We start from the raw sequence: 27273 nt of genomic DNA, 5'->3' as shown, positions 1-27273 counted from the left end.
ACATTAAATTTTAAACCAGGCAGGTTGTCTCTAACTGGGCAGGGCACTGCCCTGAGAAATGAATTGGCAAATGACTGTTGCCTATTTGACAAGCTGGAGTATTTGGAAAGGATTAAAATACAGAAATAGAGTCATACAGAAGTACAGCACGGAAACACACTCTTTGGTTCAACTCGTCCATGCTGACCAGATATCCTAAAATAATCTAGTTCCATTTGTCAGACTTGGGCCATATCCCCTATTCATTTACCCATCAAGATGCCTTTTAAATGCTGTAATTGTACCAGCCTCCACCACTTTCTCTGGCAGCTCATTCCATACATGCACCACCCTCTGCATGAAAACGTTGGCCTTAGGTCCCTTTTGTATCTTTTCCTTCTCATCCTAAAGCTATGCCCTCTAGTTCTGGACTCCCCCATCCCAGGGCAAAGACCTTGGCTATTTCCCCTATCCATTTCTCTCATGATTTTATAAACCTATATAAGGTCACCCCTCAGCCTCCAATGCTCCAGGGAAACAGCCCCAGCCTGTTCAGCCTCTCCCTATAACTCAAACCCTCCAATCCTGGCAACATCCTTGTAAATCTTTTCTGAACCCTTTCAAGTTTCACAACATCCTTCCTATAGGAGGAAGACCCAGAACTGCACGCAATATTCCAAAAGTGGCCTAACTACTGTCCTGTAAAGCTGCAACATGACCTCCCAACTCATATACTTGATGCTCTGGCCAATAAAGGAAAGCATACCAAACGCCTTCTTCACTATCCTATCTACCTGCAACTCCACTTTCAAGGAACTATGAACCTGCACTCCAAGGTCTCTTTGTTCAGCAACACTCCTAGGAACTTACCATGCAGAAGAGAAAACAATTTGAAGAGTTTAAGAATTAGCGACAGCATAAGCGTGGTTGGCTTCTTTCTGTGAGCCTATCACATGATTACAATCAGTGCCAGAGTAAATGACCCAGAAGATTATTTGTTGCATTATCATTCCCTGTGTTAGAAGGTAAGACTGAGCAACAAGAAGGTAGAGTGGTTCAATTTTGAAAAGAAAGATCACAGAGGGGATCTTGAAGATGTGAATAAGGCATAATGGAGCATCCATCGCCCACAGATTTCCCTTCAAGATACAAACCATCCTGACTTGGAAATATATCGCTGTTCCTTCAGTGTCGCTGGATCAAAATCCTGGAACTCCCTCCCTAAGGGCATTGTGGGTCCACCTACAGCCCAAGGACAGCAGTGGTTCAAAAAGGCATCTCATTACCACCTTCTCGAGGGCAACTGGGGATGTGCAATAATGCAGACTCAGCCATGAAAGAATAAAAAGACAATTAATAGGATAGAGAAAGTTAACCCAGAGGCATATTATGAGATACATGGAGATAATAGGATAAAATGATTTAGTTCAAATTTGGGAAAAGGATGTTTAGGATTAGGATAGATGTTCAGAATTACTTCTTAAGAAAATGATTAACAATTACAACAAAAGACCTTTGAATGTATCATTGAAGGAACTGAAGAAGCAGCAAGATTTCATCCTGGTGGGATTAACTCTAGGTAAAGAAGAGCCTTTCTGTGCAAAGTGACCCCATACTTATATTACAGGTGGACAATAAATAGACAACAATAAAATGTCTTTAACCTACTGAGGTAGTCAACCGTGTTGCTTGGACTACTGCCACAAATCACCTCTTCCGCATCCAGTGAGGACCAGGCACTCAGTGTTGCCTCAGTAATGGCAAACTGCTCAGCAACACCTATTTTTAAAGAAATGAACGGTGAAGGAAAAGAGTATCAACATCAAGACTAATAATTGACAATAACCAAACCAATTATAACTGACCCAGCACCCACAGAAAATTAATACCAATCAATTGGATCCCATTTATACAATAGTCTGAATCTAATCTAAAGGGAAAATAGTCAAAATGAAAGAAACAAACCTCTAATGGGAAACTGGTGCAGGATCTCACTGTAGTTGAATATATAATTAATTTCCTGGGGGTTCCACAGGTTGCGAAAGGCAAGAACCTGGTATGGACTTTGTAGAGTTTTAACACTGACACTTGTTGTGATTACTATTTGCAAGTTGCAAATCTGCGCCTGATAAAACTATTAATGATTCCATTGGTAAATGCATTAGATTTGCTCTGTCTGTCTCTAGTCTAAAAGATCCCTCAAAACCTCTTCTTGTTGTCTTCTGTGACTCTTCCAATCTCTGCTTGCTGTCCAAACCTTCTCCTCATTCCAAGGTCACAGAATTGTTACAGTACTGAAGGTGGCCATTTGGCCCAATGTTCCTGCACCTCCAAATGAGCATCATTATTAAGTGGAGTCTTCCCAGCCTTTCCCTGTAACCCTGCACATTGTTTCTGTTTAAATAATCATCAAATCATAAGGGACATGGATAGGATGAACAGCCAAGGTCTTTTCCCTGGGGTAGTGGAGTCCAAAGCTAGAGGGCATGGGTTTAAGGTGAGAGGGGAAAGATTTAAAAGGGACCTATGGGGCAACTTTTTCATGCAGAGGGTAGTGCGTGTATGGAGAGAGCTGCCAGAGAAAATGGTGGAGGCTGGTACAGTTACAACATTTAAAAGGCATCTGGATGGGTTTATGATTAGGAAGGGTTTAGAGGGATATGGTTCAAATGCTGGCAAATGGAACTAGATTAATTGAGAATATCTGATCAACATGGATGAGTTGGACCAAAGGGTCTTTTTCCATGCTGTACAGCTCTGCAACTCTATAACGTACTCCTAAACAGTTCAATTGAACCCATTTCCAGGCAGAGGTCCAAGTCTGAACTACTGGCTTTGAGACAAATTCTTTCTCTGACATCAAATTTACTTCTTTGACAAGCCACTTTAAGTCTGTAACCTCTTGTCCTTGTTCCTTTTCTGAGCAGGAAGTGCCTTGGAACATTTTGTAATATTTTCAATGACCTTTAGCAACTTTAATGTAGTAAGTGATCCTAGGTGCCTCACAGGTCAATGATGAAGCAACATGTGACACTCAGCCACATGAGGAGATATAAGATCAGATTACTAGAAGATTTGTCAAAGGAATAAGTTTTAAGGAGCAGCTTAAAGGAAGGAAAATGAGGTAGAGAATATTCTAGAGATTCAGTATCAAGAGGCTGAAGACATGGCCACCAAAGGTGGGAGTGATTAAAATTGGGGCTATGCAGCAAAAGGCTGGAACGTGAGTATTGGAACTACCTCAAAAGATTGTAAGATTGGAGATTACAGATATAGGGAGGACAAGGTCATGGAGGGATTTAAAATAAAGTACAAATTTTATCATAAGTGCCTGGCCAGAAACCAGAAATAAGCACAAGGAGGGTGAAGAGGGCTGAGTTAAGAACAGGTCGCAGAGCTCCTAAGTTCTAGAAGGTGGAAAGTAAGAGAGCAGGCTTTGGAATGATTGATTCCAGCGGTTCCATAGGCTGAATAAGGTTTCCAGTAGCAGATGGAGATAGGCCCAGAGCTAGCTAATGTTCTGGAATCGAAGTTGGGTCCCTTGTGTGATATATATATACATCCTCACTTTTCCTCCATGCTTGTGAAGTATGTACTATTGTACAGGCCTCAGTAATAGTGATGAAATGATTTTAAAATCATTGGAAAACAATTAAAGCTCTAACAATCTACAAAACATCTGAAATCAAACTCATAATCTGGGTCAAAAAACCCAATAGAAAGATTGCATTCTTTAAAGCACCTATGAGGTTTGTAAACAAACAAGAAACTGTTTGTTACTCGCTTCAATAGCTTTTGGAAACAGGCAGCCTTAGTGATGGCACCAATATGAGATCAACTTGGAATCAAATGTGCATCATAGTTGCAAAGAGACTGGTTAGTTTCAGCCTGTCGCTAGACAGACAGATGGAGATAGTGGTCAGGGAATGGAGTTTGTGGCAGAGACTTGGTCTGGGCTTGGGTCTCCCCAGTATTTATTTTCTGGTTTAATTCATCGGGTGTATTCATGGAATAAGTCTAATGCATGAATTTCCAACCATGGGCTGGTGAGGCACAATTTCTTAGTGTCTGTGCCCCCTGAGCAGCAAGAGAACAGATGTCCCCCCTTTTGGAAGTGCAAGTTGTTATTGTCGCTGCTTATTCATAAGGAGTCACTAGGGGGAACCAATGAACCATCCACTGCCCTCGACATTCCTAAATCCAACTTATATACAGCCTTCAGCAATGCCACAAAGACACAGCAACTTTTGTGGTAAATCACAATGTAAATTGTCCTCAAATATTTTCTGACCTTTTTTTGCTTTTCAGTGCTGGGAGACCACTCTTCATTCCTTGTTCTGCTGGGGCTTTGTTCATTGACCAGCATTGCTAATGAACAATGGCTGTGGTGGGATTTCCAGAATCCACCCGATCCAGGAGATCTTCTGTCGTCTCAATTATCTAAACATTATTGGTGATATCTCTAAAATCCTTCAGGAAGTTAAGCCAATTGTTGTCATATGACAACAGCTTCAGAGCTTCTGCCATTTTGGAGATAATTTATTTTTTCAGTGGTTGGCACTGTTGTCTTATAGCACCAGGGATCGGGTTCGATTCTAGTCTTGGGCAACTGTTTGTGTGGATTTTGCGTGTTCTCCTGTGTCTGTGTAGGTTTCCTATGGGTGGTCCTGTTTCCTCCCTCAATCCAAAGAAGTGCAAGTTAGGTGGATTGACCATGCTAAATTGCCCATGATGTCCAGGGATGTGCAGGCGAGGTGGGTTAGCCATTCTGGGTGGGATGCTCAAGAGAAGGTTGGTGTGGGCTTGCTGGGCCAAATGGCCTGCTTTCACACTGTAGGGACTCCATGATTCAAATTGCAGTTGATCTATCGCTGCATGTTTTTTGGCTTTCAGGATTTTAATTCATTGGATGTCAATCTTTAATTATTTCAATGTCCCTGCCAACACAAGAGCTGCACTATTGAATATCAGGAACAGAATTTTTGCTCCATTTTTCTGCACAAATAGCCACATTCGAATTTATTTTTGGAGGATATTCAATTTTGCTCCATGCCCTTTTGCCCTTGTCAGTTTGTGGGCTGGGAATGCTGAGTCTGCGAAATACTCAGACTTCCCCATTGAGACTGAGATTCCCAGTTTAAATGGAGGACAGAAATCAGATTTCTTTCCCTGTACTATTTTCATTTATTGATCCAAGAGCTATTGAAGTGAGTAACTGAACATATCTTTGTTGCAGTTTCTTGTTTGTTTACAAACCTCATAGGTGCTTTAAAGAATGCAATCTTTCCATTGGGTTTTTTGACCCAGTTTATGAGTTTGATTTCAGATGTTTTGTAGATTGTTAGAGCTTTAATTGTTTTCCAATGATTTTAAAATCATTCTCATCACTATTACTGAGATCTGTACAATAGTACATACTTCACACGTATGGAGGAAAAGTGAGGATGTATATATATCACACAAGGGACCCAACTTCAATTCTAATCTCAGGCGACTATCTATGTGGAGTTTGCACATTCTCCCCATGTCTGTGTGGGTTTCCGCTGGTTGATCCAGTTTCCCCCCACAGTGCAAAGATGTGCAGGTTAAATGGATTGGCCATGATAAATTGCCCCATCGTGTCCAGGGATGTGCAATATTGGGGGATTGGCCATGGGGAAGGCATGGTTACAGGGATAGGGTAGGGATGTGAGTGCGGATAAGATGCTTTATGGAGGGTCAGTGTGGACTTGATGGGCCAAGTGGCCTGGTTCCATACTGTAGGGTTTCTATGAATCTATGACTCTGTGATATAGTCACTGTATAGAGAATGTGAAGATGGCCTATAGAATGTACATGAGTACAGGTGGGAGTGTGTGGACATCTAAACCATCTTTCCTCAATGTTGGGAGCTGGACTGCAGAGCTGGAGGACAGAGGCGGGCCTTTTGACCAGTTTACCTCACGCACTCCTTCAGAACTCGCAAAATACACAGGCGACCCACACAGACTAAAATCCCACGTAAGCTCACAATGGATTGGCTATGCATTGAACCATGAACATGCGCCTTGCGGCCTTTCCCGAGTCCAGGTGAAAATGTGGCCTCACCTGTAAATTCCTGCTGGAAATTGAGTAGATGTGGAGATTGGTGGAGATGCAACGGAAACCTTCAGCTCAAATTTGACCCTGAAATATCTGGAGTGTGGCTGAAAAGCAGCATTATCTTTTATATAGAACATGGAACCGTACAGCATAGTACAGGCCCTTTGTCCCACAATGTTGTGCCAAGCATTTATCTTAATCTAAGATAAACCTAACCTACACACATCTCAATTTACTGTTGTCCATGTGCTTGTCCAGCAGTTGTTTAAATGTCCCTAATGTCTCTGACTCGACTACCACCGCTGGCAGTGCATTCCACGCACCAACTACTCTCTGCTTAAAGAACCTACCACTGACATCTCATGACAGCCATTTCCGCCCTGGGGAAAAGTCTGTGGCTATCCCCTCTATCTGTGCCTTTCATTACCTTGTACACCTCTATCAAGTCACCTCTCTCTTCTTTCTTCTCTCCTGTGTGAAACGTCTTAGCTCACTCAACCTCTGTTCATAAGAAGAGCCCTCCAATCCAGGCAGCATTCAGGTAAATCTGCCCTGCACCCTCTCTACAGCATCTGCACCTTTCTGATTATGAGGTGACCAGAACCAGACACAATATTCCAAGTATGGTCTAACCAGGGCTTCACAGAGCTGCAGCAAAACCTCATGGTTCTTAAACTCAATCCCCCTCTTAATAAAAGCCAAAATACCATACACCTTCTTAACAATCCAATTAACTTGGATGGCAACCTTGAGGGATCTATGTACATGGACCCCAAGATCCCACTGTTCCTCCACACTGCCAAGAATCCTGTCTTTAACCCTGTATTCAGCATTCAAAATCAACCTTCCAAAATGTATCGCTTCACATTTATTCAGGTTGAACTCCTGGTGGGTTTCCAAAAAAATGGAGCTTCTGCATGGTTGTGTTTATGAGCACTTTTTTTTTCCATTTTGAAGTAATAATTATGAGCTGGAAAGCACAGAAGTAAACACCTCGAACTTTCTCACTTCTATCTGGTATAGACAGAGTTTGAATATCAACATTTTAACACAGAACATCACTGGCTTACCATATGATTAAATTACTTACAGTGTGGAAATAGGCCCTTCGGCCCAACAAGCCCACATCGACCCGCCAAAGCGCAACCCACCCAGACCCATTCCCCTACACCTAACACTACGGGCAATTTAGCATGGCCAATTCACCTAACCTGCACACTTTTTTGGACTGTGGGAGGAAATCTACACAGCCACAGGGAGAACGTGCAAACTCCACACAGTCAGTCGCCTGAGGCGGGAATTGAACCCGGGTCTCTGGTGGTGTGAGGCAGCAGTGCTAACCATTGTGCCACCTTGCTGCCCACATGCTAAAATTCAGATCACTGGATTAAGAGTGAATCAAAATTGAAACTGAATAGCAACATGATGATTTGATTTGATTTGATTTATTATTGTCACATGTACCGAGATACAGTGAAAAGTATTGTTTTACATGCTATCCAGATAACGGATATATACACACTGGGGAACCTCGATTATCCGAACGAGATAGGCAGGTACTATTTTGTTCAGATAATCAATTATTTGGTTAATCAATTAAATGCCTTTCCTCTGGGGCTTGGAGTCTTTAAAGTCTGCTCCCCGTTCAGGAGACTGCAGCCGCGTCCCCAACACTGCTCATTGCCCCCGACCCCAGGTTCCACCTCTGCCCTGTACAGGACAATGTTGGAGAGATTATCTGGGGAAGCGGGGTGGGGAGGATTAGCGTACACCCTGTAGAACTCCAGGGAAAGTGTGGAGAGAGAGAGAGGTCAGTCATTTGGAGACAGTGCCTGTTTAATCACTGTAAACAAAACACACGATCACTGTTGGAAACTCGTCTTTCATGTAATGTTTCTATCGGGGCCTCCAGATCTCCTTCGGATAATCCGATTTTCAGATAATTAGTATTCTGATAATCGAGGTTCCTCTGTATTATATATATATATATACACATATATATAAATATATGTGTGTGTGTGTACATCAGATTTACGTCAGTTTTAAATTCTTTGACCATCTCATGGATTGCTACTTGAAAACACAGTGAAACAATGGACGATCCCATCCCCATTGAGTAGATATTTGGCTTGGAACCCCAGTGTTTCAGATTGCTTTGCCCCTTGTGTAGGACATCGTATTGAACGCAGTTTAATTCCTGCCCATCTTACCTGCTGCAAAACGAGCTTCCTTCAGCTCATCGGTGAGATTGGAATAGTGGACGTCATCCATCGAACATGTGTTAGAGCCTCTGCCATGGGCACCCCAACCCTTCCATTCTATTAGGTGAGCCACCCGGCCACGTGCCATTGCTGTTGGCTTTGTGATGTGATCTTTGACTGTCTGAACCAGACCTGCAATGGAAAATCAGTATCACATTTTGCTGCTATGGTGAATTTAATCTATTGGTTTCACTACATGCGCAAGAAGGTAAATATCTTAATTGTTAAAAGGTGAAGATTACAAATGAGATTTAAAGGATGAATTCCTCACTCACAATCCATCAATCACAACCCCTTCATTGCATTTCCATTTAACTTCCTTCTTTTGTCATTCCCACACTTTTTATTAAAAATATCTGAAATTTGGAACAATCAACCTTTTTGTGACCAATATTCATGTTGCAGTAATGTTGGCTACCAACAGATTAATTTTCTTTGTGGAGAACTTAGAAGAGAATAGCAATCAGTACAGCACATTCCAAAGGAATAGCAATGGGGTCAAAATTACGACAGTAAAATAAAATGGCTTATAATTATAGAGCAATAAATCGCGCTATCATTCTCCCAACAGCCAAACTATGTTCAGACAATGACCTACTTTCTCAGTGTGGCACTGCAATGTCTGTGTGGAATATGTCCTTAAGTCAGGAGTGAGGTTTGAGACAGAGCCATTAGAAATAATAGCTTGTCTGATATTTACTGCTATTGGGTACAGTATGTTGCCACTCTGCAGAGTCAGAGACTTACCCTTGAAGTGTAATTTTTTTTTTACTCAATCATGGGATGAAGGTGACGCTGGCTGTGCTAATGTTTATTGCTTTTCCTGAATTGCCCAGAGGGCCATTAAGAGTCAACTACACTGCTAAAAGTCTGGAGTCACATGTAGACCTGGTAAGGATAGTAGTTCCCTTCCTTAAGGGACATTAGTGAAACACAGATGGGCTTTTCCAACAATTGACAGTGGACCTGCAGTCATCATTAGACTCTTAATTCCAGACTTTTTTTTAATTGAATTCAAATTCCACCTTCTGCCATGGCAAAATTTGAACCCAGGTCCCCAGAACATTATCTGGGTCTCTGGGTTAACAGTCCAGTAATTATACCACTAGGACATCATCTCCCCTAAACAATCAAGTGTTAATGGAGCTATTTTGCTCAACCCAGAGATGACACTAAATGCAAATTGTTTAGATGATATGTATCACTTTAAAAATTAATCCTAGAAAGGATCCATTTCTTACAGTTGGGTGAATGAAAGTAACTTAGTAACATGCAGACTGATGACTTGTTTCCCGTGGGCTGTTTCGAGTGAGCGCTGCATGGATGTGGGGTCCATTGTCATGGAGATGTCAGATGAGCAGAATGAATGCGGTGAGATTTATACACAGGGCTGAAGCTCTGAAATCAGCCAGTGATTTAAAATTTAGAGAAGACGGTAGCATTTTTGTTATAAATCTACATTTTGAATTCATGTTGGATTTCGGAAAAGCTTGGGCTGTGAAGGACATTTTTCTCCCTTTTGATCTGTGATAGAATTAGACACACCATTCCTCTGCAGAACGGTTACATATAATACAAAACTAAAAAGATGTGGGTAAAATGTGCGGAATTTGTGCTAGGGTTCAAGGCTTTCCTACTGCAGCTGGTATTGACACTGTTTCCTGAATGTCACAGCACTTACAACTGCAGCTGCTCAATATGGAGATGGCACTTGGCTGCTAATTGTTGGTTAACTTCCTTCTCTGTATATTTGCAATGGAGATTTAAATGGTTTCCGTCAATTGATTGCCAATTCATTTTATGTGAGTCCCAGTTAATTCTTCTTCAGCCATGAGAAACCAATGCTACTCCCTCTAAACTACTTTGCTGTTTTGAGAATGTAACTTTTAAATGTTCTGCGATTTACATAGGAAAGAACTGAAACCAACATGTTAATTCTAAAAGATTTGGAGATGCCGGTGTTGGACTGGGGTGTACAAAATTAAAAATCACTCAGCACCGGGTTATAGTCCAACAGGTTTAATTGGAAGCACTAGCTTTCGGAGCGCTGCTCCTTCATCAGGTAGTTGTGGAGGACACAATTTTAAGTCTTACAATTGTGCACTCCACAACCACCTGATGAAGGAGCAGAGCTCCGAAAGCTAGTGCTTCCAAATAAACCTGTTGGACTATAACCTGGTGTTGCGTGATGTTTAACTTTGTACACCCCAGTCCAACACCGACACCTCCAAAGCGTTGCTGTATTGAATATTCAGCAGAAGTGTATAAAATTGAAAGGAGAAAGTGAGGTCTGCAGATGCTGGAGATTAGAGCTGAAAATGTGTTGCTGGAACTCAGCACCGCCTTCCTAACCTGCAATCTTCTTCCTGACCTCTCCGCCCCCACCCCAGTCTGACCTATCACCCTCACCTTGACCTCTTTCCACCTATCGCATTTCCGACGCCCCTCCCCCAAGTCCCTCCTCCCTACCTTTTATCTCAGCCTGCTGGACACACTTTCCTTATTCCTGATGAAGGGCTTATGCCCGAAACGTCGATTCTCCTGTTCCCTGGATGCTGCCTGACCTGCTGCGCTTTTCCAGCAACACATTTTCAGCTATTAAATTGAAAGCCAGAGCTGGGATGGCATGTACAAACTGTGCAAACTAATTAAGGTACAGAGATCATAAAGATTTATCAAGTTGATGGTGTCAAAACAGGACAGTTAGGAAGATTTTACAGACACAGAACAGTGTGGCATGTAGCACAACATGTACCTTAATTAGTTTGTACAGTTTTGGATTACTTGTTACTTTGGTTAGACCCTCAGCATGCGAGTCTTCTACCTGTCATGTTATTCCGGTCATTTAGTTCGTCTCCAACACCACCTTATTTTAATTTTTTGTAATGATCTCTCTGCTTCATTTAATCGATTATAAGTCATCCCATCAGCTGTTGACACTTTACTCACAGCGTCTAACATCCTCAGTCACCTGCAGAGACTTATTATTCCACACTCCGCTCACACCAATTGTATGATCTTTTGATCTCGCTGCCCTTGATCTCTCTGCCTATAAATACTGTGTCTGTGTGCTCTTCTCTCTCACTTCACCTGTCGAAGGGGCTATAATCCGAAAGCTTATAATTTCAAATGAACCTGTTGGACAATAGCCTAGTGTCATGTGTATTCTGACTTTGTCCAACTATTCAGGGAGAGCTTAAGTTATCATAGACAGTATACAAAGACATTTAATCCATTAATTAATAGACAGAAAACAGAACAGGGATAAATGGATCATTTTTGAATTTGTAGACAATTTGTAGAGTTGTAGAGATCAATAGTGCATCAAAGGCCCTTCAGCCCATCAAGTCTTCTCCAGTCAAAAACAAGCACCTAGCTATTCTAATCCAATTTTACAACTCAAGTCTGTATGCCTTGGTATCATAAGTGCACACATCAAAATTCTTCTTAAATGTTATGAGAGTTTTTGCCTTGTCTACCCTTACAAGCAGTGAGTTCCAGATTTCCACCACCCTCTGAGTATTAAAGAAAACCCCTCTAACTCTTCTGTCCCTTCCCTTAATGTATGCACCTGGGTCACTGAACCCTCCAACAAGGGAAAATATCTCTTCCCTATTTACCCTGTCAGTCGTGTCCCCCTCAGTCTCCTCTGATTCAAGGAAAACAACTCAGTTTATTCAATCTCTCTTCATAACTAAAACTCCCCAGCCCAAGCAGCATCCTGGGAAATCATCTTGGAATTCTCTCCAGTGCAATCACATCCCCTCCTATAATGTGGATTCCAGAACTGCACACAATACACCCACTGTGGCCTAACCAAATTTTTAGACAGTTCTAGAATCATTTCCCCGTTCATAAAGGGAGATGTAAAGATTAGTTCTCAGCCTCAGCTATTTATAATTAATCACATCAATCAGTAAGCAACGAGTAATGTACCCAGGTTTGCAAATGATGGAAAGGTAGCTCTAAGGAGGACACAAAGGGCTGAAATTTCGCTTTGTGACAGGAAACAGGAACTGAGGATCATTTTCCAGTTCCAGAACTTGATCCCCAAGGGAAACATTTTTTGTAATGTTATCAGAGGCTGCTTATTCGTTGGCATAGAAACAGGTTCCCTAGCCAATGATGAGTGGCTGGGGGAGGGGTGGTGTGCTCTCTCGAAGATGGAGGGCCAATCAGCGACCTTCCAGCTTGATAACAGCAGCTGGTTGAAGGAAAGAATAAATATGAGCCGGTGCCTTGGGTTCAAGTCCCAGCTGCTCCAGATGTGTGTCATAATGTGTCTGAGTAGGTTGCTTTAAAAATAAAATTGTCAGTTATGCCTCAACAAGGACTTTGCTTCTCCTGTTAAAATTGTAAATTAAACAGCGAAAATAAATGAGGAAGAAGCGGTATCCCTGAATTTTTGTCTACACCCCAGCCAGGTAGGCCAAGAGGTCCTGCAGGCTTGTCCAGAGCATTCGGCCGTTCCCTCCCTGCCCCCAGCCGATTGCTAAGTGCCTCCTGCCTCCACACATTTAAACAGCCCTCCAAACTCATTGGGAACTGTTTGGAAAGCTGGCAAGTCACAGTTGGCTGTCCTTTCAGTGCCTTCAACAAGGTTCAACATGATCTAATGCCAAGGTGGGAGTTCTGGAGACTCTAAAATGTTGGTGTGAAGAATGGTGTTGAGACCAGGCAATGCTGGCCCTTGTTGAAATAACTCCAAGAGGCTGGTATCCCGTCACCAAGTCACCCTTTATTGACATGTGGAGAGTCCTTGACACTGGTCCAGCTTCCTCAGAGCCAGGTCTTAGAGTGCCCTCTCCTGGATACCGGCCTATGAGCTCTCTTACGCACTTCAGGCCTAGTGGGACTCTTTTGCTGTATCAAGTCCACATACCAGCAGCAACTACAATGGCTTGCCGGCGCCAATCCTGAAGAAAATTTTAACAGTTTGGCTGAGGCTTGGCTTTATTTTGGTGTTTTGCTGTGGGCTGACCTAGAGTCCCACTGTTCAGGATATGTCCTGAGTGAGGTCATGCAATTGCCTTCACTTAAGTGGTGTTCTGTGAGCTCAGTCAGACTGGTCAGGGTGTCCCCTTCCATTGGAATAGTCTGCAACTCATATGCTTCACTTGTTGTATTTTCCATTGATAAAGCCAGTTGTAGTGCCTGTTTGAGGTCCAGTTGGGCTTCTGCTAGTCGGTGCTTTTGCATGGTTACATCATTAATCCCACAAACCAAATGGTCTCTCAGCATCTCATTAAGGGTTAAACCAAAGTCACATGGTTCTGCTAGTCATCTTAAACTCAATAAAAATCCCAACATGGATTCCCCTGGTTCTCAAATTGCCAACTAAAACCAATAGCATCTCAGAATTAGAGAACGCTTGGGGTTGTAACATTCCTTAACTAAATCCATCAACACTTGAGAGGTTTTAGTATCTGGTGCCCCAGGCCAAGTTAGGCTCCTAATAACCGAGAAAGCTGCAGGTCCACAAGATGTTAGGAGAATTACTCATTGCTCTTCATCTGCCCCAATGTCATTTGCCCGGAAAACAAAAACATATTCTTTCCACTTACTGGGCCCAGTCTTTGACAGCAGCATTGAATGAGTCAAGCTTCCAAAAGAATGGCTTGATGCCAGAAATGCTTTCCCCAACTCAAAGACGACTGTTGCGGGTGAATTTCTTCACCTGTCCTTCTCCATTGCCTACCTTTGCAGCATCCAAATATTTTGCCCAAGGGAAATGGGCGCGTTGTGACAGGTGGAAGAGAATGGGGTGGCGAGGGTGGGAAGTATGAATTTGATAAGGTAAAAAGGCCAATATTATTCTTTTCAATGGTGCAATACAGAGAGACATTGTCATTCAGAGAGACCTGGGTATCTATTACATGAATCACAGGAAGTTCACATGCAGGGACTACAAGTAATTAAGAAAAGCAAGTGCTAGGTTAGCCTTCAATACAAGGGGTTTGAGTCTAACAGTAAACTGTAATTATAGGTCCTTAGTGAGACCACACCTGGAGTACTATGAGGAAGGCTAGAGTAGGCTAAGCCTGAACATCCTCCTGATTCCACTATTATCTTGCAGTTTTCAACAGCAGTGCTAGGCAACACTGTCAATCCCCAATGAGTCACAACTTCAGCAAATTAAGTCATTGAAACTGCCACTCCAAGGGAACAGAATTGATTAGCCCATAATCCTTTCAACTCAATGCTTTGCATTATATGAAAACACCTCAAAGCAACTGAATGACTGATGCTCCCTGGCACTCCTGTGAATGTTCAATAATGCAAGTCATTAGAAGTAGCACCATGGTTAAATGAAAATGTCAGTGTTGCGTGTATGCTCCCATTCCATCTCCTTTCTCCTGAGACACTGGCTCAGTTGTAGGCCAGGTATGCCTGTATGTGTAACTCCATCGGAAGAAAGTATACTTATAAATGTACTTGCAGCCAATTGTCTGACTATCTGAATATATTTGTGATTATATTCAGACTCCTCCTGTAAATTGCATTAAAGATTACTTTGCTCACCTCATTCCTATGCCTGCAGACAGAATAATCCAGCACAGAAACAAGCCATTTGGCCCATCGTGCTGCTGCTGGTTTCTTTGAAAGAGCTATTCAATTACCTGCACTCCCTTTTCCAAAGCCCTGGAACATTTTCCCTTTCAAGAATTTATCCAATTCCCTTTGATAGTTACTACTTGAATCTACTTAAGTCTCCCTTTCAGGCAATGCATTCCAGATCACAACCACTCAATGAGCAACTCTGGATTTGCATTTGACATTCAATCCCACTCATCACGGATAATTAGCACCACTTCATCATCCCATTTCTCGAATGATGTTCTGTGCTGTTTATATGCTTTCATGCCTGTATTTTCACATTCTGTTCTTTGTCGTTTTAACTTAGAAACACAAATGACAGACTCAGTGTTACTTCATATTGCGCTTCTGACTTTCAGTGAGCCACTCAGATTTGCAATAGGACCAGAAGGCCCAGGTTTGCTTCCTGACCTGCCCATAGTTGGGCAAGTTTGGCTAAAGCAACTGGGTTTATTACTCTGCCACTGGGCTAGGCAGGGTGTATAAAGGCAGACACGAATCTTGCCTCTGGTAGTTTTTCCACTGAGGTAAAAACAATGACTGCAGATGCTGGAAACCAGAGTCTAGATTACAGTGGTGCTGGAAAAGCACAGCAGTTCAGGCAGCATCCGAGGAGCAGTAAAATCGACGTTTCGGGCAAAAGCCCTTCATTAGGAAACAGCTGGGCTTTTGCTTGAAACGTCGATTTTACTGCTCCTCGGATGCTGCCTGAACTGCTGTGCTTTTCCAGCACCATTCTAATCTAGATTTTCCACTGAGGCCTGTTAGAAAGGGCCTGAGTATAAGCATTGGCGGAGAGCAAGATCATGCTCAGCTGCAGTAATACCTGTGGTTAACCTCTAAATTGGTTCTCATGTGAGCAATGCCCACTTTCAGGAGATATTCAACGACAATTGAACCTAATGCAGTTATACCTCAGTGAGAATCACCATCTTCACACACTGAAAGGGGAGAGGTATTTACACCAGGTGGAAACAATGGGGTGAATGTCAGCTCCTAAACACTGTGAGAGTTGTAGTTGGGTCAGATGTTCAAAATTAAGAGAATCTCATACTCGCCCGTCGTGGTAGGTCAGGAGTTGAATTATTTTAATAGGGTTGCATCCTCTCTTCAACAATGACTGACTGGGTTTCCCAGATCTCGGATAACAGGAGGACAGACTCGGGGAGAGATCGGGTTCCTTTCAGCGCTGCCTATGGGCTGGGGAGGGGTAGGGGTTTTGCCTGTGAACCCGAACTCACTTACAAACATGGAAACGAGGAGAGGGAGGAGGCCATTCAGCCCTTCGAACCTGCTCCATCATTCAACATGATCCTCTATCTCAATGCTATATTCCTGTTTTCTTCCCTTATCCCTTAAGCATCTAAAACTTTATGTATCTCTTCCTTGCATATTCTCAATGGCCCAGCCTCCAGAGCCTTCTGTGGTAGTGAAATCCACAGGGTGACCACCCTCTGAGTGAGCAAATTCAGTACTAAATGGCCTACTCCATATCCTGAGACTGTGAGCCCTGTTTCTAGACTCCCCCACCTTCCTGCCTCTCATCTATCTATCCCTGTTCAAACTTTATGGGTTTTAAGTAGATCTCAGGCCGAATCACTGAGTTAGATGGATTTTTGATAGACAAGAGAGTCAAAGGTCATGGAAGTGGAATTCACAGAATCCCTACAGTGTGGAAGTAGGCCATTTGGCCCATCAAGTCCACACTGATCCTCCGAAGAGCATCCCACCCAGACCTAACCCCCTTACCATATCCCTGTAACCCTGCATTCCCCTTGGCTAACCCACCTAGCCTGCACATCCCTGGACACTATGGACAATTGAGCATAGCCAATCCACCTAACCTGCACATCTTAGGACTGTGGGAAGAAACCGGAGCACCCGGAGGAAATCCATGCAGACCCAGGGAGAATATGTAAACTCCACATGAAGGGTCACCCTAGGCTGGGATTGAACCTGGGTCCTTGGCACTGTGAGGCAGCAGATCAGTCATGATCTTATTGAATGGATGAGTAGGATCGAATGGCCTACTCCTGCTTTTTTTTTTAGATTACTTACTTACAGTGTGGAAATAGGCCCTTTGGCCCAACAAGTCCACACTGACCCACTGAAGCACAACCCACCCAGACCCATTCTCCTACATTTACCCCTTCACTTAACACTACGGACAATTTAGCTTCTGAGCTCTGTGTTCCTATTCATATGTGAACTTTACCCCATTCGAAAGCCTCCAGCATTGCTGGGCAGGTGGGATGTTGGTTAGATCCTGGTGTCAGAGGTAGCGAAGGTAAAAAAGATCATTAGTGTCCTGACTGAAATAGATCACAACTTGTCAAACAAAGTGGCCTGTTGTAAAATGCTGGCACATTCTCGTAGATCATCTCTTTCATTTTTGGTGGGGGCGGAGTAGGGGCAGCCTATTCCCTGCAGTGGTAAAAACAATGACTGCAGATGCTGGAAACCAGATTCTGGATCAGTGGTGCTGGAAGAGCACAGCAGTTCAGGCAGCATCCGAGGAGCTTCAGCAAAATCGACGTTTCGGGCAAAAGCCCTTATTCCCTGCAGGGGCCAATCCCTATCTAGTTCCCCGAGGTGGGTAACCAACGGCACCAATTCAGACACAGACATCTCCACCAGGCACAGTGCTCAATCCATGAGGGCTTCATTCTCGAGAGATCTGGGGCCACTCGATCGTCAGAAAGATCATGCGAAGAATAAACCTTTTGCAGGCAAAAGGATGTTCGACATGCTAACGGCTAGGTTGAAGGAGTTCAGCTCAATTTTGCCCAGTTTATAAACATTTCAAATCAACCTACCAACTAGTGATGACCTTGCAAGTGCAGTGATGTCATAGCCATTCAGAGTCTGCTTCGAGCCAGTAAAGATTACATTGGTGCTTCCAAAACAATTCTAAATTCCAAAAAAAAAACAACGTTACAAAAAAATGAAGCACATTGGATTAGATTTCAGTCAAAATGTGAGATTAAACAGTGTACAATCATGCCACCAGTAGCAGATTACCATTGGCCATTTATTCTCTAAACACACGCACTTCAATATATACCACCTGGTCACAGTATCATTTATTTACCTTAAGACGTATTGATGATGGACAAACTTAATATAACCTCCTTTAGAATGCAGGCAAATAGTCTTTATATTAATGTGGCGATGTCAGAGTCAGGAACCAAAAGAGCTCAGATCAGTTTATTTCTCGCTGAGTTCTCCCCTTTACCTCCTTTTGCTCATTGGGCTAATCTTCCAAGGGAGCTGGCATCTTTCATGGACTCTGCAAGTCTGAGCTTAAATGATTTCTTTGACCACACAGAAGAGGTGATCACTACATTTGTTCCCATTACATTCCCACATGAACGTTTGAGGAGGTCACTGGTTAGCACTGAAAATAAAAGATGCTGGAAACCACAGTGGGTCAGGCAGCATCCATGGAGAGAGAGAGCAAGCTAACATTTCAAGTCTAGACTCGAAGATGATTTCCAGCATTTTTTGTTTAGAGTACAGGTTCCAGCATCTGCAGATACTTAATTCCCAGTCCTGATCCTGCTGATGTCTCTGTCATACCCACAAAATCATACCCACCAATTTCAATCTAAGGTACAGGCTCATTTACCTTGCTTCATATGCTACATGCATTCAAGTCCAATACTCTCAGTCCTGCCTTGACTGTCACTCCCTTTTCATAGTTGTCCCCTTATCTGCTGTGCCTGAAGTTAGACTCCCGACTCTTTCCATACTCTCTATCCTGTTATTTGTTCTGGAAACTTTAATAACCTCTAACAAGTCCTCCTCTCCCTTTAACCTTTTCATAATTTTCAATGCAACTGGTCCCACCCCCAACTATTTAGCTTAAAGCCCTTATTACATGATTTTCCAGGACTCTGGTCCCAGTGTAACTCAGGTGGAGCCCATCCTGTGGGAACAGCTCCCTCTTTCCCCAGTCCTGGTGCCAATGTCTCATGAATTCTAATTCGTTTCTTTCACCTCCATCTTTGAGCTACACTTGCACCTCTTTAATCTTGTTGACGCTGTGCCAATTTGCTTGTGGCTCAGGTAGTAATCCAAAGATAATAACCTGTTTGGTTCTGCTTTTTAATTAAGTCCCTAGCTGCTCCTATTCCCTTAGCAGAGCCTCTTTCCTCTTCCTACCGCTGGTAACTATGTGGACCACGACAACTGGATCTTTCCCTCCCACTCTAAGTTCCACTGCAGCCCAGATGAGATATCCTAAACATGGGCACCAGACAGGCAACACAGTCTTTAGGACTCTTGATCCTGGCCACAGAATAGGATCTATTTCCCTGACTATAGTATCCCAGGTCTCAGCTACATTTCTCTTTTCTCCCCACTCTTGAATGGCTCCCTATACAAAGGTGCTATGGTCAGTTTGCTCATTTTTGCTACACGGCAGAAGTGGGTACTGCAGATGCTGGAGATTAGACTCGTGCTGGAAAAGCACAGCAGGTCAGGCAGCATCCAAAGAGCAGGAAAATCGACGTTTCAGGCAAAAGCTTTTCATCAGGAATTTCTTGTAGGGCTTTTGCCCGAAATGTCGATTTTCCCGCTCCTCGGATGCTGCCCAACCTGCTGTGCTTTTCCAGCACCACTCTAATCTTGACTCATTCTCACTATAGCCCCCTGCTCTCATCCCCATAGGGAACAAGCATCTCACACCTGTTAGACAAGCTCAAGGCTGAAGCTCCTTCAGCACTACCTCCTGGATTCCTCTACTTGCCTCACTCATAGTCATACCCCACTGTCCCTGACCACTGACCGAATTTGAGGCCGTTAATATAAGGGGTGTGACTGCCTCCTGAAACATAGTGTCCAGGTAACTCTCCATGTTCGAAGCTCAGACTCCAGCTCACCATCTCTGAACCAGACTCCCGGAATAATTCAAAGCATAGGCTGGATTGAACCCAGGATTTTGCAGTCGTATCTAGCTTTGCTCCCTACCACATTTCAGATGAGGGAGGTCCTAATTATTCCTTTTATATTGCAATCCTGAATTTAGCCCCATTTAGGACCATGTCGTCCAATGAGAGAAGTATGTACTGACCTGTACAATGGGGTCCCAGCAGAAATCTGTCCTGTCTTCCTGAAATGTAATCAAAAGCAAACATTAATTCACATTAGTATAGATTAGATTCCCTACAGTGTGGAAACAGGCCATTTGGCCCAACAAATCCACACTGACCCGCCAAAGAGTAACCCACCCAGACCCATTCCCCCTAACTAATGCACCTAACGTTATGGGCAATTTAGCATGGCCAATTCACCTGGCCTGCACATCTTTGGATTGTGGGAGGAAACCGGAGCACCCGGAGGAAACCCACGCAGACACTGGGAGAATGTGCCGAATCCACACAATTACCCAAAGCTGGAATTGAACCTAGGTCCCTGGTGCTATGAGGCAGCAGTGCTAACCACTGAGCCACCGTGCCACCCACTCATTCCCTTTTTGCAATCTTTTCTCCTCTTCACCGAGCTCAGGTGCAATTCCTCTATGATCAGACTTTCTCTACATCCGCCATGCAGCCCTTGTTAATGTGAATCCAGAGACTGTGGCTGGGGGAATGGGACAATGTTTCTAACCCAAAGCCCCCCACTCTCTGAATGTCCACCAGGGGTCACTGGAGAGTAATTCAGATCAAGAACCCTATGTGCCAATAGTCTAAGGTAGTGCAGGGGCCTTTAGATCCCCCAATACTGGGGCCAAATGAGAGCTGAGAGCCCACTTTGTGTGGGTAACAGTCACCTGGCTGTGATTTCCACTGAACTGGATAATTAATAGCCCAAAAAAATTGACCTGTCTATTCACATAAATAGTGTTCCCATTATATTTCAGGGAATTGTAAAGCGGAGGGATGGGGTGAATGGAATTTTGTATGGGATAGATGCTGACAGAGTTCTTGGGTTCAGTGAGGTTTATGGAGGGTGTACCTTGGGTTGTCAGTGTGAAGATTAGAGTCACATACAGAACAGAAAAAGGCTTTTGGCCCATTGAGTTTGTATCCATCAAAAACAACAACCTAACAATTCTAATCCCATTTTCCAGCACTTGGCCCATAATCTTGTATGCCTTGGCCTTTGTAAAATCCAGTCTAGTAATGACAGTGACATTAGTAAAGGATTCTGAAGCATCACTAGGTGTTTTGGTGATAATGGGATGAGGTAAAGATGCTATTGTGTGTATTTTGGGTGTGGAAATTGGTAGTTTTGGTGGTAGATTGAATGCAGGGTTTGAAGGTCAATTTAGAGCTTAACAGGTCAACCAGGTTGAGAATGAACAGGCATCCAGGAATGTGGATAGGATTGGGGCCAAACAATACTGCTTTGGTGAACTGCAATAGTTCTGGTTCAGCTTCAACTTGATGTTGTACAGGCAAAATAATAAAATCTATAAAATCAGGAGAGGCGACAGAGGGATGAAGCTGAGTCTAGTCAGCATACCCACAAAAGCCAAGCACTAATCATGTTGGGCTGTTATACTGTCGGAAATGTATGATGATTTTAGGGTTGGAACCAGAAGAGAGGGCGATGAAATGAAGTGGGGGGGTCTCAGAAGAGGTGGTACTGGCGAACAATTGATTGTGTTGAAAGCTGTGGAGACAAGAGGAGGAAGACAAGAATAAGCTGTAGCTGCAAACATTGTTGGTAATTTTGTTCGGGAAGGTTTTAGTTTTGTGATTAGGACTTGGGATTTCAAGCAGAAACCTTAAAGGATAGCCATTTTGTAAAGAGTAAAACAAATAGAATCCATTGTTTTGAATTGATTATCATGTGTATAGGGGATCTTTACCTTGCAGACTCCATGGTCTTCAGCAGGTGGTGCAAACTCTCTCTTCTCCTGAGCAACTCCATTGTTCGGAACCTGGGATACACCATTGGCTTTTGAAGGATATTCGCAAGTATTTGTAAGAATTTCTGAAGAGATGAAGCATTTGTCTTTTTTAAAAAATGATAGAAATGCAAGCAATGTATTCACCAATGATTAATAATGAATTGTACAAGAGAAGGATTAATGCCTGACACACACTCTCGTCTCCAATTGTTCCCTGATTCAATCCCATTCCAATTATAATCCACTGAATTATCTCTCTTGTTCAAATACACTACCATACTTACTTTCCAACCTTACCATGTGGAAATTAAGACTCATTATATTGTCTCCAACTCTAATGTATTCCTTCCCGAGATATTGAAACCATGGAAGTTCTCATTGTGTTCCAGTTTCCCAAGCTTTCAAAATCACCAGGCTCATTAAAAGCGGTGTGTAGAGTCGCCTAATTGCTGCTTTATTAAATCTCTCCCACTCCATCCAACATTAAGAGCCATCCATCACAGAAAACTGTGAGATCTTATTATTATATCTTTGACACTGGTGTCTCAAACTATGAAACAATCACTGGAATTTGTCAGGGACGTGAACATGAACATGTTGCAGCAGTCACACTGTCTATCCAGCATTATCTCACACTGTTATAGTGAGTCAGTCACAGCTTGTGTTTGGGTTAATCTCCAACCACAGCTTTTTTTTGTTTCATCAAAAAAAAAGTTGATCTCAAAGACAGGGAGGGAAAAGATGGATGAAGAATGCAAACTTTCTGTCTGTTTTGTAACATTAATGAATAATTTTTAATGATTCCCTCACTTTCCCAAATGAAATGTGGTTAGACAAATGTTTTATCGACAAGGGAGTGTGGTGGGGAGAGGCAGAAGGAAGTGAGCAAGTGGAGTTGCTCACAATAGGAACAGCCATGATCTTAACAAATGAGAGAGCAGGTTTGATAGGCTGAATGGCCTGCTTCTGCTCTTTTCTTTTAATGATTTTATGATTCACATGTGACAACCATCTTATATTCCCACCAACTGGCAAATCAACATGTGTTGGCACCAAGCATTATTTCCCCAAAGTTTTAACACTTTCCCTGTCACATAGACCAGTTCGCAAGCATTTAGACACCGCTGTTCAAATTTTTTTTAAAGTTTATTCATTCGTGTTATATGGGTGTCACTGACTAGGCTAGCATTGCTCTGGGTCTGAAATCACACAGTGCCAGGGACCCAGGTTCGATTCCAGTCTTGGATGGCTGTCTGTGTGGAGCTTGCACATTCTCCCTGTGTCTGTGTGGGTTTCCTCCGGGTGCTCAGGTATCCTACCACAATCCAAAGATGTGCAGGTTAGGTGAATTGGCCATGCTAAATTGCCAATAGTGCTAGGTGCATTAGTCAGGGGTAAATACAGGGTAGGGGAATGAGTCTGGGTGGGTTACTCTTCAGATGGTAGGTGTGGACGTGTCGGGCTGAAGCGTCTGTTTCCACACTGTAGGGAATCTAATATATTCAGTCCAGACCAGATAAGATTGGCAGTTTCCTTCCCTTAAGGGCATTAGTGAACCAGATGAGTTTTTCCAAGAATTGTTTCATACCAGGGCAGGATTTGAACCCAAGTCTCTGGATTAACAAGCCAGCGATAATGCCACTAGGCCATCGATCCAATTCTAGAAGTAGAAGACCATTCTTTGGTAGTTGGTTAATGCAGAGCATGGCAGCATGTTCACACCTTTCCCTTTCCTCCATGAATCCATTCTCAGTTTATTTTTCCAAAATCCGTTTCAGCTGCTGAACTTTGAGGGAAGGCGATGAAGAGGCGGGGTAATGTGGCTGCAGTAGTAGTCCAGAACCCCAGGAAGGGACATTGGTGCAAGGCAAATGGTGAAAGTTGAGTTCAAAAATAACCTGGAATAAATGCCAGCTCAATGGCTACCGTGTAACCACTATCAATTTTGTAAAGACCCATCTGGTTCACTGATGTCCTTTAGGGAAGGAAATCTGCTTTCCTTACCCAGTCCGGCTGACATGTGACTCCAGAAAGGCTGCCTTAATTCTTAACTGCCATCTGGGCAATAAATACTGGTCTTGCCAACAACATCATCCGAAGAATGAATTAAGAAATATAATTATTATGCTAAGAAGAAAACAAAGCCCAGACACAGCATCGTACAATTTCCCTGATCCCACGCACAGATTACTCCCTGATTTATGTTTCTTCTGTCACGTGCCTGAAAATCTCCAAGGAACAAAGAGATTTGGTATTACAAATACCTGTCAGACACAGGCTGGGTTGCCTTCCAACTTTTCTGTGTGGTTTAAGACTTGGGGCATGACACTCCCTGTGATAATAATAGATTAAGTACACTGTTCTCAGATTTAGACCATAAAATATAGGGGCAGATTTAGACCATTCAGCCCATTGAGGTCTGCTCCACCATATTATCACAGCTAATATAATTCTCAACTCTGTTCTCCTGCCATCTTCCTGTAACCTGTGATTCCTTAACTAACCAAGAACTTATCTATCTCTGTCTTAAAGCCACTCAGTGACTTGGCCCCCACAGCCCTCTTCAGCAATGAGTTCCACAGATTCACCACCCTGTGGCTGAAGAAATTCCCCCTCATCTCAATTCTAAAGGGTCGTCCCTTCAATCTGAGGCTGTGTGCGCTCAAGTCTTAGTCTCTCCCACCAGTGGAAATGTCTCCACATCTACTCTCTCCAGGTTTCTCAATATTCTAGGAGAAAGTGAGGACTGCAGATGCTGGAGGTCAGAGTCAAAAAGCACAGCAGGTCAGGCAGCATCCGAGGAGTAGGAGAGTCGACGTTTCAGTCAAAAGCCCTTCATCAACAATGTGGGGGAGGGGGAAAGGGGACTGAAAGATAAGTAGGAGGGTGGGGGAAGATAGCTGGGAAGGCAGTAAGATGCTGGTAGGGGGAGAAACTGATAGGTCGGTGGGGAGGGTGGAGTGGATAGGTGGAAAAGAAGGTGGACAGATGGGACAGATCAAGAGGGCAGTGTTGAGTTGGACGGTTGGATCTGGGATGAGGTGGGGGAGGGGAGATTAGGAAACTAGTGAAGTTGATGTTGATGCCCATGTGGTTGAAGGGTCCCAAGAGAGAAGGTGAGGAGTTCTTCCTCCAGGCATCAAGTGGCTTGGATTTGGCAGTAGAGGAGGCCAAGGACTTGCATATCCTTGGTTGAGTGGGAGGAGGAGTTGAAGTGGTCAGCCACACAGCAGTGGGGTTGTTTGGTGTATAGTGTCTCCTTTCAATATTTTGTTTCAATGAGATCCCCCCTCATCCTTCTAAACTCCATTGAGTCCAGACCCAGAGTCCTCAACCACTCCTCATATAACAAGCCCTCCATCCCTGGGATGATTCTTGTAAGCCTCCTCTGGACCCTCTACGACACCAACACATTCTTCCTTAGATACGGTGCACAAAACTGCTCACAATGGTCCAAATGCGATCTGACCAGAGCCTCATACAGCCTCAGCAGTATACCTTTGCTCTGGTATTCTAGTTCCCATGAAGTGAATGCTAACGTTGCATTTGCCTCCCTAACTGCCAATAAAACTTGCATGTTCAGTTAAGAGAATCTTGAACTAAGACTCTTTAGTCCCTTTGAGCTTCAGATTTCCGAAGCCTTTCCCCTCTATTCTTCTTCCTCAAGTGCAAACCTCACATTCTCCCACATTGTATTCCATTTGCCACTCTTTGTCACTCTCCTAGCCTGTCCAATTCCTTCTGCAGCCTCCCCGCTTTCTCAAAGCTACATGTCCCTTCCACCTATCTTTGCGTCATCTGTAAACCTAGCAACAATGCCCTCAGTTCCTTCATCCAGATCTTTAATGTGTAACGTGAATAGTTGGGGTCCCAACATGGAATACTGTGGAACTCTACTAGTCACTGGCTGCCATCTGCCAGTCAGCCAATCCTCTATCCATGCCAGTACCTTGCCCCTAACACCGTGGGCTCTTATCTTATTTAGCAGCCTCCTGTGCTGCACTTGGTCAAAGGCCTTCTGGAAATTCAAGTAGATCTCATCCATTGGCTCTGCTTTGTTTAACCTGCTCATTACCTCCTTGAAGAATGCTACCACATTTCTCAGGTAAGATCTCTTCTTGATGAAGCCATCAAGATCTTGATCAGTCCTATTTTACCAGGCACTTCCATGTACTCCACAATCTTAGCCTTAATAATGGACTCTAAAATCTTACCAATGATGGAAGCCAGGCCAACTGGTCCAGTTTCCCATCTTCTGCCTCCCTCCCTTCTTAAACAAGGGTATCACGTAAGCCATTTACGAGTCCTCAGTACCCTCTCTGATTCCAGTGATTTCTGAAAAATCACCAACAATGCGATCTCCTCAGCTCACCTTGAGATCTCTGAGGCGTAATCCATCTGGCCTGGGTGATTTATACCCCCTCAGACCTTTCAGATTCCTCAGCACCTTCTCCTTAGTAATGGCCATTACACTCACCTCTGCCCCCGACTCTCTTGCAGTTCTGGTATGCTACTGGTGTCTTCCACTGTGAAAATTGATGCAAATACCTATTCAGTTCTTTGTTCCCCATTACTATTTTCCAGATTTATTATCTAGCAGTCCAATATTCACTCTTGCCTCTCTCTTATCTTTTTGATAGCTGGAAAAACACTTGCAATCTTCTTTTATATTTCTAGCTAGCTTACCCTCATATTTCATCTTCACCCCCCCACCTCATTGTTTTTTTTAATTATCCTCTGCTGGTTTTTAAAGACTTTCCAATCCTCTGGCTCCCCACTAATCTTCACCACATTGTACGCTTTTTATTTTGCTTTTATGATGATACTTGACTTCCCTTCTCAGTCGCGGTTGCCTTGTCTTCCCCTTAGTATATTCTTTGTTCCTCCCAAATTACTCTCTGAAACTCCTGCCCATTGCTGCTCCATTGTCTCCCCTACCATGTTCCCCTTCCAATCAACTCTGGCCAGTTCCTCCCTCATGTCAATAGTAATACCACTACATTTGATTCCACATTCTCCCTCACAGATTGCACGGTGAATTCTATCATATTATGGTCACTGTCCCCTAGGGCTTCCTTCACCTTTAGCTCCCTATTCAAGTCTGCCTCATTACACAGCACCAAATTCAAAATCGCCTGTTGCCTAGTGCGCTCTATCACACGCTGTTCCAAAAAACAATTGTAGACATTGCATAAAGTCCTTCCCATGGGATCTTCTACCAACCAGTCCAACTGCATATTGAATGATAGTACCAAAAAAGTACTAATAGTACCTTTTCTCAAACACGAGTGAGAGATAACTGTTTTTGTCCTGCTCATAACTGGGGATTTCCTGATGAGACTTCAGTATCAGTTGTTTTCAATTGTCGAGTTGGATATTCATGAGTCAGCTTCCCCCTTGTGTTCCCAACCTTTATAATTGGTGCCTGTGATTGTGGGTAAGCCATTGGATCAAAGAAGATCATTGTTAAATCTTTTCCTGGAATCACCAGAAACG

At 43.3% G+C, this 27273-nt stretch overlaps 1 protein-coding gene across 1 annotated transcript in view; it reads right to left on the bottom strand.

Annotated features, from left to right (window-relative positions):
* The window catches only part of fam131c (family with sequence similarity 131 member C), a 39483-nt gene that overhangs the window by 4181 nt on the left and 8029 nt on the right, over positions 1 to 27273 (bottom strand). Inside the window, exons 2-6 of the mRNA XM_043675732.2 lie at positions 21736 to 21860; positions 19993 to 20031; positions 17735 to 17828; positions 8271 to 8453; positions 1648 to 1758 (exon numbers count right to left, since the gene is read on the bottom strand). Of these exons, the coding sequence (XP_043531667.2) occupies positions 1648 to 1758; positions 8271 to 8453; positions 17735 to 17828; positions 19993 to 20031; positions 21736 to 21860 (552 nt within the window). The remainder of the gene's footprint in view (positions 1 to 1647; positions 1759 to 8270; positions 8454 to 17734; positions 17829 to 19992; positions 20032 to 21735; positions 21861 to 27273) is intronic.

The sequence above is a fragment of the Chiloscyllium plagiosum genome, unplaced genomic scaffold (assembly GCF_037043375.1).
Source record: "Chiloscyllium plagiosum isolate Xiang-an unplaced genomic scaffold, Cpla_swu_hap1 HiC_scaffold_37, whole genome shotgun sequence".
Lineage (NCBI taxonomy): Eukaryota > Metazoa > Chordata > Chondrichthyes > Orectolobiformes > Hemiscylliidae > Chiloscyllium > Chiloscyllium plagiosum.
This window is presented reverse-complemented; position numbering and strand designations above follow the sequence as displayed.